At 39.5% G+C, this 12,445-nt stretch overlaps 1 protein-coding gene across 2 annotated transcripts in view; it reads left to right on the forward strand.

The window, feature by feature from the left end:
• Nucleotides 1–368: 368 nt before the first annotated feature.
• adcy2a (adenylate cyclase 2a) overlaps nt 369–12,445 on the forward strand; it is a 56,260-nt gene continuing 44,183 nt past the window's right edge. Inside the window, exons 1-2 of one of the 2 annotated variants that reach the window (XM_034128144.1) lie at nt 369–778; nt 3,916–4,113. In XM_034128144.1, the coding sequence (XP_033984035.1) occupies nt 548–778; nt 3,916–4,113 (429 nt within the window). In that variant the 5' untranslated portion in view covers nt 369–547. The remainder of the gene's footprint in view (nt 779–3,915; nt 4,114–12,445) is intronic. The other variant, XM_034128145.1, reaches the window with a different exon arrangement.

Genomic DNA, 12,445 nt, shown 5'->3' on the forward strand with positions numbered 1-12,445 from the left:
CTTCTGCATAAATGTCAGTGGAGTTATCTCCTCACTTTTTTCCTCTATCTCTCTTTTTGCCTTCTCCCTGCTGCTGCCCCTTTTTTTTATCCTCCTCCCCTCCCCCTTAGCCCTCTCTCCCTCCCCTTCCCCTTCACTTCCCTCCCACTTTTCTCTCTCACTCTAAAGAGCACTCAGTCTCTGCGCTCCCCTTCATTTCCCGCTCCAACATGTTGGCAGGAGGAGAAAGAGGAGGATGCTGCGCTCTACCCTCGGTGCGTTCTTGCCACCTCTCCGGCCAGCGCACGCTGCCTCTGACTCAGCCTCAGCGCTCAGTTGTCTCAGCCTGAAGGACTTAAGACAGGAGCTGGAGGGGGAACCAAAGGATACACTGGAGACCAGGAGCTCTCACACCAGGGTCCCCAACAGGAACAACAACAGCAGGAGAGCAGACCAGAGCAACTGCTACTCATCTGTGGTGGAAACGACTAATTCCTCAGCAGTGACAACCTCTTCTGCCCCCTCTAGTTTCCATCCCTCCTCTTCCTCCTTCTCGGCTCCAAGATCCATGTGGCAAGAGGCAATAAGGAGGAAGCGGTATCTCCTGAACCGGCCAGGGGAGTCTGGTGAAGGAGATAAAGGAGGAGGGAGAGGACAGGATAAGAGGAACAGGTCCCCGGATTGGCTGTATGAGTCCTACTACTGTATGAGCCAGCAGCATCCTCTGATTGTGTTTCTGCTGCTCATAGTGATGGGAGCCTGCCTGGCTCTGCTGACTGTGTTCTTTGCTTCAGGACTGGTAAGCTTCTCATTGACAGCATGACGAAACATTCACACACATGCATTTTGCAAATCAAAAAGAGTACAAGTAAACAAACAAGCAGGATAATGGTCACGTGTATGGCAATATGTGCATCGAGATCCTATCTATTGTACTATCTGTGTGAACAGTGTGGACATCTAGGCACATGTGCTGTCCACACACATATTGTGAACTCTCACATTTTTTACAAGCATGCATAGGAATCAGGGTCACACCAACTATCTTGCCAATTGTGTGTACACACACATCCAAAATCCCCTGGCGTGTCAAACACAATACACATGCTCCTCTTCCTCATAGACTCATGCACACATAGAAACATGCACACACATAAAAGCATACTTGTGCAACACCTTTATGCACGCACACTCTCGCAGCATGCGGTCCTCATCGCAGCACTAATGTGAGGAGAAGGGTGAGATAAAATTGAGGGGGGAATAAGGGGCTTAGCTATTGTGTGAGCGCATGCATGACTGCACTACAGAAAGGAGATCTGTTTCCCTCTGTCACTCTTTTGACAGGGTTATATTTGCTCTTTAAATCTAAAAAATTCAATGTAATACAGGCAAAGCAAATTTAATAAAAATGATGTAAAGAAAAAGAAAACGATGTTGTGTTCGTAATGACATATTAACACAATATAATGACACATTTAAGGGGATATAGTAAGATGACTATATAACATTTTTGCTTTAGGGGTGCCTTTTTCCATTCCCTGTCTGCTATAAAGAAGGGATATTATGAAGTTGTTTTCATGCAGTGTAACATATAATAAACATATGGTGCCGTCAGTAAGATGAGTGTTTGGACAATCAATCACTGTTATGACTCATTGCCTTAGCCACAACGGGTGTTCCTGCCCATGAAGTCACTAATTGATAGTTTCGCTTTGGATTCATTATTTCATCCAGCTGGCAGTATGTGTGTCAAAGCTTGGGAAAAGTGTGAAAGTGTAAATTAACCATCAGCTTAACATTAAGTATTGATGTAGAGTTAGAAACCTGGGTACTCCAGAACTGTGAGGGAGTCATTTACAATCCAGAGTATTAAGGACAAATATTCCCCTAAAATCTGATATAATTCAGTTTTCCTGTCAAGCCACTGCTCAGTCAGTGTGTCTGTGTCCTACATATACTCTTTTTCTCTATCCTTGCACTGGATGGGCATGGCTTTAGCTACTCCCTTTTTTCCCTTCCATCTCCCCCTGTTACTCTGCAGGCTCGTTACTGTGTCATGTCTCACCTCCTCATATTTCTGTCTCTCTTTCATTTGTATCCCATCATCCCTCCATCCTGCTGGCTGACCTAAATCCTGAGCTTTTTTGGAGCTCTGCTTTGGGCGAGACAGACTCTCTGTGGCTCTCTGCAGCCACTAATATCCTCTGCCTTCCCAGTGCATTGACTGTGAGCCTGTGGAAGAGACAGAGGAAAGGTGGGGGTGGGGGGCTAAAGCAGGAGAAACAGAGAGATTGGTAGAAGAAGGAATAAGTACGGATCTTTAGTGATTTTCAAGCATGATAAATAAAAAAACATTATTGAATGTTATTGTAACAGCATGCATGGCTGTTATAATTGAGAAAAACTAGTAGTAGTAGTTCAAATAAAACCTTTCTTTCATTTGCATAATGCATTACAATTTACAACGTTTTTAAAGATCAAAAATACATTAGAGAGCAAACATATGCGTATGCGTGAATTAGGATCTAGTGTCAGCAAATTAGGCATGAGATTTAATGTAAAGAGGGTTTTTCACAGAATTGTATGAAACAATCAGGGGGTTTACCAAAGTCTTTTGGAGGTTTTTGTGGCTGCAAGGAGCAGCAAACTACTGGAGGAAATAAGGCACATTTGTATTGGTAGATATCTACTTACCTGCATATCCGTATCGTGACCCTTTCCCATCCCCTCACACTATACTGGCAAATCAGTGATGTGATGAAACCTGGCAAAGGCAGGCAGCACAAACGGCTCATTTCTCTGTGCTATCCTCCAACATCCACCTTGAAGAAACTCCTGAAATTTTTATTAGAACTTAGAACAGACCTAAGAGTGTTTCAGAAAGGCAGCAGCAAATCCATTATGGATGCGGCTTCAACTTTGCTATTGGTTAAACTAGGGGCTTTTTAGCGTTTTCCTTCACTCAATAACATGTACTCTCAGTAGGAAGGTTTTTCTGCTTTTACATCTATGTATTGAAAACAGGACATGGACCAATATTGTCCATGTGTATTCAAATAACCATTCGTAAGAGCAAATCAATTGTAAACTCCATACTTAATTTGCTTTTATCGAGCCATGTATATGAACATTTTTTTTATATTCTACAAAAATGAAAGAAAACTATGCCATTCACTCTTCTAGCTCAAGTGAAAGATAAAATACAAAACACAATAGGTGGTATTTTTTCTTTCCTTGGATGACAGGCAAAACAGACCATAGAGTTATTCTACACATATACATTGAATGCGCTATTTAACACATGTTTTAAATATATACTTACAATTCAAAAGGAGATGCCCATTCAATCTTCTCTCGCTTTTTTCTATGTAACTTTACCCTCTGAAGACTCCTTATATTTTTTGTATTATATGCTATTTCATTCTGTTTTTGCAGCCTGCCGTTCATTCTGAGACATGTCACCATTTCTTGTGGCTGGCACCGAAAGTTAAAGCTCCTAAAATGTATATACAGAGCATAAAGGCATTGGTTATATCTCGTCACTGACTCCTTACATTAAATAAAGCGGGTTGATTTACACACCTTGTTGTGCTGAAAAAGTGGAACATTTACAAAATAATTTGTTTTATGTATTTGCTGCTTCTCTGGGTGAGTCACTGACATGTCCGCCTTGGTTGTTTTTGTTTTTGCAGGACACTGAAGATGAGTAACGGGGCTAGAGGCGTGGCATTTTATAACACTGAGAGGCTGTTGCATGCCCCCTTGAGACGTCTCTGTCTTGCTTATTTTCTGTATTTATCTCTCTTCAAGATTCATTCTTCACCTGTTATCTGATGCATTGCATGTCTGTCCCTCTGTCTTAAATCACGTGTCTCCTGTCCATGCCTCACTTTCTCTTGTAATGCTCTACATTTTGTATCTTTTGTTTTTTTTCAGAACATTGAGGACCACGTGGCCTTTGTAATCACTGTGCCCACGGCAATGGCTATCTTTCTGGCTGTTTTTGTACTCGTCTGCATTGAGTCTATCTTCAAGAAGCTTCTACGTGTTTTCTCCCTGGTCATCTGGGCATGCTTGGTTGCCATGGGTTACCTGTTTATGTTTTCCGGCGGGATCATCTGTCCATGGGATCAGGTAAGATGCAGATGATTTGTTGGTGGATTGATTTGTTGTATAGACACGTGTTGTTTACTCTGTAATTTATTTGACAGTGGAGAGATTTAGTAGCGTAAGAAAAAGCCAAAACAACAGATTGTAAATGACATATTTGTTCACATGGTTCACTCCTAGTCCTAGGTCTCTCTCTTGAAAATGAAATTCATTGGAGTGCCTAAAACAAACTGAACATGGTTCAAATATAAGCACATAGGGGATACGATAGAAATGTAGGCCAATGGATTTTGGATATAGCTGGTGGATGATTGTTATTTATCCCCTAACTCTTTTTCCTATTAAACTGAGTTCTCCTTTGGTTAATGGCAACATCTGTGGGGATTGTGCTGGATTTAGGAGTGCACATGTTGTGAAAGTTCAGGAAAGAAGTATATACAAATGATTTTTGCCGTAAACCAGCATGAAAGCTAGTAGCAAGGGAAGACAGATAATTTACTTGGCTTTTATTCACTCTATGTTCTATTTGAGTTTGCTTCTATAATGCCTAAACACATATGGGTGTTTTTCAGACCAAATATTGTTTTTTAGTCTATGATGAGAGCGTATTGTGTGCAGATTATCTCCTGTCTATAGTGTGGAGTGTAGTTAAACATGGATAAATGTGAGACTTTAGGATTAAGAGGGCTTAGGAAACAAATGCCCTGAAGTAAACCAATGAAAAATGTCTTATCATAGTATGAGTTATATCCACCTGCATTATTTTTCACCTGTTAGTCATCACAGTTGTGTATCATGTGTCAGACCTTTTGACTTCAAATCCACAGCTACATCTGACTCAGATTCTGTCCAGTTAAAGCCTTTAAAAATAGGACGTTTGGTCCTGCATGTGACATCCATTCGGTTGCTTGTGTTTAAGTGCACTACTCACACACATTGAGCAGAAATTCGGAGCACAAAAAAAAAGGGAAAAATGTATAATACACAAACAAGAAATGCGGGGTTTCGCTATTTAGTGAGAAGTATTCAAATGGCTTACTATTTAACTGTTTAATTTGAACTACTGTTTCAAGTGATGTGTGTTTGTATAGATCAAAGCTACAAAAGCTACAAGCCACTGTATAAATGGAGTTGCACTGGCAGAAAAGTGTATTAAGGAAGCCTGGCCAATTATTTTTCTTTTAAAACTACTGTATATCAAGTAGTATAAATCAATAGATGTTTATATCCAAATATTTGCCAGCTTCAAGGGAACTACTGCAGACTTACTGAGTATGTAGCCCTCTTATTATACGGCAGCAGATGAGTCAGAATGCATAACAATGACCGTTGATCTGAAAACTGTTTTCTTATGAAATTTGACTATTATTGCATGTTTCAGTGGTAGTGCAGCGGATATGATTTAGTGTTATAGTAAAGCAGTAACAAGTGTAACTGCCCATTTGTTTCACATTTTATTAAAAAGAAATACAGCTTCAAGTCTTCTTGTAATATAACTATTTACCTCCTATTTGCTGTGTATATTCATTCTGTATACATCTGAAGGTAAATGTGGCAAGACGGACAGCATCATTTTCATTTACGTGCTGCATCAGGGCTCATTGAAAGCAGCACAGCACATTAGGTCTTCAGCGTTTGAAAGCTGTGCTCATTCAACAGTACTTGGCAAAACAGAAGTCTGATGTGGCCGTATCTATCACAAAGAGGTAGCTAAAGATGCTCTGATTCACACGACACTCCATTCATTCCCTTTTTTTGCTTACCAAAAATTGCAGGCCATTATGCTATTACTGCTCGGTGTCCACTGCATCTCTGCCATGCTAATTAACACGTATCTGAAGAGATATTGTTGTCGACTGGCATTGCCTCATGAGTTTTTAGAGGCTACTGCCATATTATAGATTATACTACTTTAATCTCATTTACCACTCGAGAGAACAGAGATGTGCTGTTTGCCAATAAGACAGGATAAATGAAAAACAATATTAGCTTTCTATTTGTCCACTTGTTTGGCATCCCTTCAAAAACACTAATCACCACCCTTAAAGGAACATATTTTTATCTCTTTGAAACGTTGTCTTAAATAAATGTATTATGTAAACAAAGTACACACAATTGTAATTGAAGGCAATAATATTAAGTTTAAATACAAAGTAATATGTTCAATTTAGGACAATTTTTTTCAACTAACCTAATACAATTATATGGAACCTGTTGACATGATACATTTAAGTCACTGTTTATTTGTTTCAGTGTAGGGCAGGATCCAGCCACTAAAACATGTATTACGTTTTCACTCTAAAGTGACTGTCCTTTTTTAATCAGTCATTTTTTTTTTTTAATTATCTTGCTTTATTGAAATAATGAAGTAATGTTTACCACATACTATCAGCTGGCTAAGTAACTTGGTCCCCTTATTTTACCTTATCTGTATCTGAATTAACATAATGCCACAGGGTTGGCATACTCAGCTTTGTATATTTTGACTGATGTGTATTTCTTGAAACTAAAATAAAAAAGTAACTGGAAGCTGAAGCGATCAGCAATGTCATGCATAGAATATTTTGCCGAGTGTTGGGCAAAGTGCCATGACTTTACGTTGATAAAAATGTGCATTAAAAGATGACTAGATTTTGTTTGTAAATCTGTACGAGGTAAAGAAGGAATTTTCTTATCCAAATGCCTTTTTTCTTTCTCAATCCATTACTGCCAGTATTATCGTCTGTGCCAACTAACAACAGTTTATCCATGCCGATAACTCTTAGTCCTACAAGCTGTCAAGCTAGAGTGAGAAAAATGCAGGTATACTAGAAATGCTATTAAACCCTTACTTGATGAATGTCTTGCTTGATTTAGCAATATTTCCCAACTCTTAGTCCATTTATTTCTAAAAAGCTAATAATTTAACAACGTTTCAGACTATAGGGAAAGCGAGAAATATATATGACATTTTAATTCCTTCCCATGCTTGCTGCACATTGTAAAGAGTAATCACAATCAAGGATACAATGGTAATTTATTGTCATTTGGTTTTGCAATGAAATGCACTTATAGTCCTGAACAAAAAAACAATAACATCTTTCCATGGTGAATGAAGGATAAGTTCAGAAGTCTCACAGCCTGAAGAAGAATGGAATGTCAACAGATACGTCTGCATTGGTCTGGAGTTGGGCTAAACAAACCCTCAATGCACAGAATTTGTCTAATTTGAGTAAACTAGTTACTGGAGTTTCTTGAGCAATCATAACAGCTTACTTCTGTAATTCCTTGCCAGATGGCAGCAGGGGGAACAGCCTTTGACTGGGGTGGGTTTAGCCCTTAATGTCCTTTGGGCTCTTTTCAGGGACCTCTTCTCACCAATGTCAGGTTGTTTTGAATTTTGACTCCCAGGAACTTGAAACTGTTGATATGCTCTACCTCAGCTCCGTTGCTGTCGACCAGGCTGTGCCAATACTCAATGAGCAGCTCCTTAGTTTTGCTGCAGTTGAGCAGTAGGCTGTTCTCTGAGCACCACTTTTAAATATTGTTGCTTTTCTCTCTATTTGAAGTCTCATCCTTATTTGTAATCTGATCGATGAAGGTGGTGTCATCCGCAAACCTCACAGCAGTGTTCTCTTCATGTTGAGGGCTGCAGTGGTGGGTGTACAGCAGCTGGAACAGGAGGGGTCTGAGCACAACACCCTGGGGCACTTCACTCTTCAGCACTTGAGTGGATGCGATGTGAACTACCAATCCTGACTGCCTGTTTGTGAGGAAGACCAATATCCAGTTGCAGAGTGTGGTACTGATGCCCAGGTGGCTAAGCTCAGTTTCTTGGGGCATTGTGTTGAATGCTAAGCTGAAATCAACAAACAGTTTTCTAATGCAGTTGTTTTCCAGAAATGTGTGGGCTCAGTGAAGGGGAGTTGAAACGGTATCCTTTGGATCTTTTGGCACACAAACTGGTTAGAGTCCAGGCTGACTAGGATATTGTTCTTCCGATGTGATGAAGAACTAGTTTCTAAATGCACTTCTGCAGCTCATCTGCTAGTACCGTCTCTCTCCGTCTCCTCTTGGGCTGTGCAACAGTATTTAAATTAGCCAAGGCTGTCAACTGGAAACTTTAAGCACATTTTGGATCTAGTGTTAGCAAGCTATTTGAGTGTGTTCAGTGATTAAGAAGTCAGCATTAATGCCACAGGGCAGTTAGTACATAAATAAGAATAAGTATAAATGCTACCACCCCTCAATACTGGTAATAATCTATTTCAGCCCTACATTCAGTAAAAGATTTGAATTGAAAAGTTACTAATGTTATATTTAGATTGATGTGTTTACTGTTGCAAATTTGGCAGGTTGAGTGTTTTTTTTGACATGTGGACATTTATCATAATTAAAGCCACCAACCATATTGGATTTCCACCTATTGTGACATTTGAAGAAATTGCCCTGCTTGCAATCACTTAATCCTGGACTTGGAGCATGCAAAGCATTTGCTTATAAGCCAATTATATTAATAACAAATAATTTAAATCGTTCTCTGTCCTGGTGTTACTGTTGCAGTTGATAAGTGTATGTCTGCTCTGGATAAGTAACAGGGGGAAGGAGAGAAGGAGAAGTAAAAGTAAGAGTTAATTAAATGCTCCGTACTGTAGCAGGGAGGTTACAATGAGAAGTAGGGGAATTAAACCATGCTTAAACAGAGGGCATCATGCTCTCTCACCAGCTCCACTGTCATGTAAAGCCCGGAGCTCATTAAGGATGATGGCTTTCGTGCCATGTCATTCATACAATGTTGCTGTTGCTAGTCAGTGGATGAAAATGTTGCTAACCATGAACACAAATAGAAATTCCACATTTTACATGAGCAAAACAATTAAATGAAAGACTGATAACTGAAGCACGTAAGTTGCTAAGATACCAGCATGTTCTGTAATGTGCTTTAAATAGCAGACTCAAATGTCTGAATAATTAACAATGTGGCTAGCAAAAGAAAATTGGACACAGAGAGATGGAGCACTGAATGCATACATTATTTTTTCAATCTTGGGATTTCTTTCTATCTGAGCATTTCTTTTATATTACTTCCATCCTGATACACAGTGATTCTTGTTGACATTTTTTTAATCCAACACGTACAAAGATATACATTTCATGTAGAGTGACAAAAAGCATTGTTAAAGCAGTCAAAGGGTCTGGTATTTCTCTCTGAAGTTTAAAAAAAAAAAAAGAGCAGAAAGAGACTTAATTGTGGACTTACATTCACTGGACTTTAAATGAATGATAGTATTACCGTGTAACTGACTGTGTAAATAGGCACATGTCAGATAATGGAATTGAAAGCCAGTGTTACATAGGCCATTTTTATGCAGTGATCATTTTAGAAAGAAAATGTGGGTATTTTTGATGATTAGTTTTCTGTGACATGGCCTTTTTCTCCAATTATCCACAGTGACAGTGATAGCATGTTGTCGTCATCCTTTAATTAAAGTTATGCTGTTTTTGGTTTTATTTCCAAAGTCAATTGCCCATAACAGAGACTTCTGTTGCTGAAAGCTATTTAATATTGTACCCAAAGGCACACAAAGCATCTGTTTAAATATATTACTTCCATTCTTTGAAAGGCAAAACACCAGTTAACAGTGAAATAGATCAAATGTTAAAATGATCCTGCAAAGATCCACAACACATGTCTGGGATTTGGCAAGTGAAATGTATCATGTCCTAAATCTGAGGAAGAGAAAAGGGTTGGAACAGGAGGAGCATAGTGAGAGGGTAAGGCACAAATATAGAGAGGATTACCACTGAAACAACATGACAAGGGAAAGTGCCACAGTTTGGAAAACATAACAGCACATTTTGAAGTGTAGATCATGTTGTTATTGGTGTAGTGGTGGCCAAGTAGTTAAGAGCGGTGAGTGCAGTATCTGAAGGGTTTGGGTAAATGCCACGTAGCCGCAACTTCCCGGGTTTACTTTAGCCATTGGCCCTATCTCTCCCCATTTCCAAACTGTCTCTAAACAATCAAATGTACAATGAAGGCAAGAACATGTGACAAACGCATCAATATTAATGGAGGTATAAACTTAACCAAATGCAGGTAATAAACAGCTGACCCTACTTGTAAACCACGTCTGGCAGAATATAACTCTTTCTAGACGGTAAGGTGATGTCAGTAATCTGCAGTGTCATGTTTGCAGTTACCATTGCCAGTGTTTTTAAATAAATTATTGTAGGCTAAGAAACAGTGACTGAAAGAAAAATAGTGGACCAGCAAGATTGTGTTGTAGTATCCCTCCCTCATGCGTTTAATGTCGGTGCACATTAGTTTCAACGGAGCCATTGCACGCTAACAAGGCAACTCTATTTGCTCACTGTAAGAAATAACATCACTTTTGTAGCTTTAACTACCTTCAGATGGTGCTAGGAATTGTATATATTTTTCAAAAGAACTTCTGCACTGGATAAGACAACTAATTGATTTTCCTACTACCCTTAATTTGTATTAAGGATTTGTACATCCTTTATGATAAATATTGAGACCATAATATGAGAACAGGAGATGGTTACATTTCAAACTGCACTGTCAGTACAGTACACTGGTAGGTAAAGAAATACCACAGAGACTTACAAATGATCCCTTTCCCTCAAAGAGTCCGTTTATATACAGTACACTTTCCATTTTCAAACCCTAAAATCAATTTGATGCTTATCATCTCCCCACAAAGCCCTCTGTGTTTGCTGACGAAGGGGAGATGAGCTTATCTGTGTGGACCAGCATCTAACCCTCACTGTGAGATGTCTTGACCTTCTTTCTCTCTGTGTCTCTCGTCTCACACGCACAGGCGCACACACGCACGCACGCACGCACGCACGCACACACACACACACACACACACTCTTTTGTGAGTATACAACCAGCCTCATTATGCTTTAGGACAGAGGAGGTGCGGAAAGGAAGGGGCCTGCCAGGTTTCAATTGTAAAGAAGATTGTAGTCGGCAAAAACAAGACAGGAAATAATGATAGAAAATGCAGGCAAATAGAGGGGATAATGCAAGGGGACGGAGACATGGAGAGATGCAAAGATAACATGTGAACGAAGAGTGATTAGGCTATTTACATTTGTATATGAAGTTGGAGTCTTTATTCTAGGACATTGAAAAGCATATATTTTTAGTGCTAAAAACCTATTATCTCAGGAACCAAGGACGACATGACCAGACTGACTGTGGAAATTACAATTACCAAGCACTTCGGCTGAGGCAGGCAGGGAAGATAGTAGCCGACCCCTCCCACCCTGGACACAAACTGTTCACCCCCCTCCCCTCTGGCAGGAGGCTGCGCTCCATCAGGACCAAAACCTCTCGCCACCTGAACAGTTTCTTCCCCTCCGCTACTGGCCTCTTAAACAAGGCCCGGCCCCCCCACTGACACAACGTAGACTCAATATGCATTACATTAATGCACACAATGTTTAAATATTGCTTTCTGCACATATTTTATATTCTATAAATTATTGCATTCTATTTCGATGTAAATTACTGCTTATTTTATTGCTATCTTACTATATTTGTATTTTTATTACAGTGTTCTTAATATAGTTCGCTATCTGTGTACTTTTTTAAATCTTTGTTTTTTATTTGTATGCACCATGACATCAAGTCAAATTCCTCTGAACCTACCTGGCAATAAACCCGTTTCTGATTCTGATTGTTTCTTATCTACTACATTCATTTTGCATCTACACTATAAATCCACCAATTTGTCTTTTTCCTCAGATTTATTGAGTATAGCGAGTAATGAAAATAATATACATCATTTTTTAGGGTTACACACACACACACACACACACACACACACACACACACACACACACACACACACACACACACACACACACACACACACACACACACACACACACACACACTAGTGTAAATCTAGCCAGTAAACTAATCTCTGCCACAGACTGTAGACTAAAAGCCTGATGTAATCTGACGCTCCATCTCTATAATTTGTTTTATGAACTACTCAGTGTCATTATCAAGGAATGGATTAATGCGGCAGAAGCAGAGTTGACTGAACCATGATGGACCACTAAAAAGCCTTGTCCACTTAATTGTCTGAGGGAGGGTCCTTATGTGCTTGAAGGAGGCTCCTCACTGTTTTATTACTGTATCAAGGGGAACTCGGCAGGTTTCTCTCCTCATGCAGCCTTTCCATTATCATGATTTCATGATTCAGTAGCCCCATCGGATTTTGGAGCATTAATTAAGAAAAAGTATTTATGGGATTATGGTGCTGTGCTAAATGACACTTGTCTGCATATTAGCAGCCCTGTCTTGTGTTAAGAAGAGTGTAAATATTTTGTATTT

This window comes from Trematomus bernacchii, unplaced genomic scaffold (genome assembly GCF_902827165.1).
Source record: "Trematomus bernacchii unplaced genomic scaffold, fTreBer1.1, whole genome shotgun sequence".
Classification (NCBI taxonomy): Eukaryota; Metazoa; Chordata; class Actinopteri; order Perciformes; family Nototheniidae; genus Trematomus; species Trematomus bernacchii.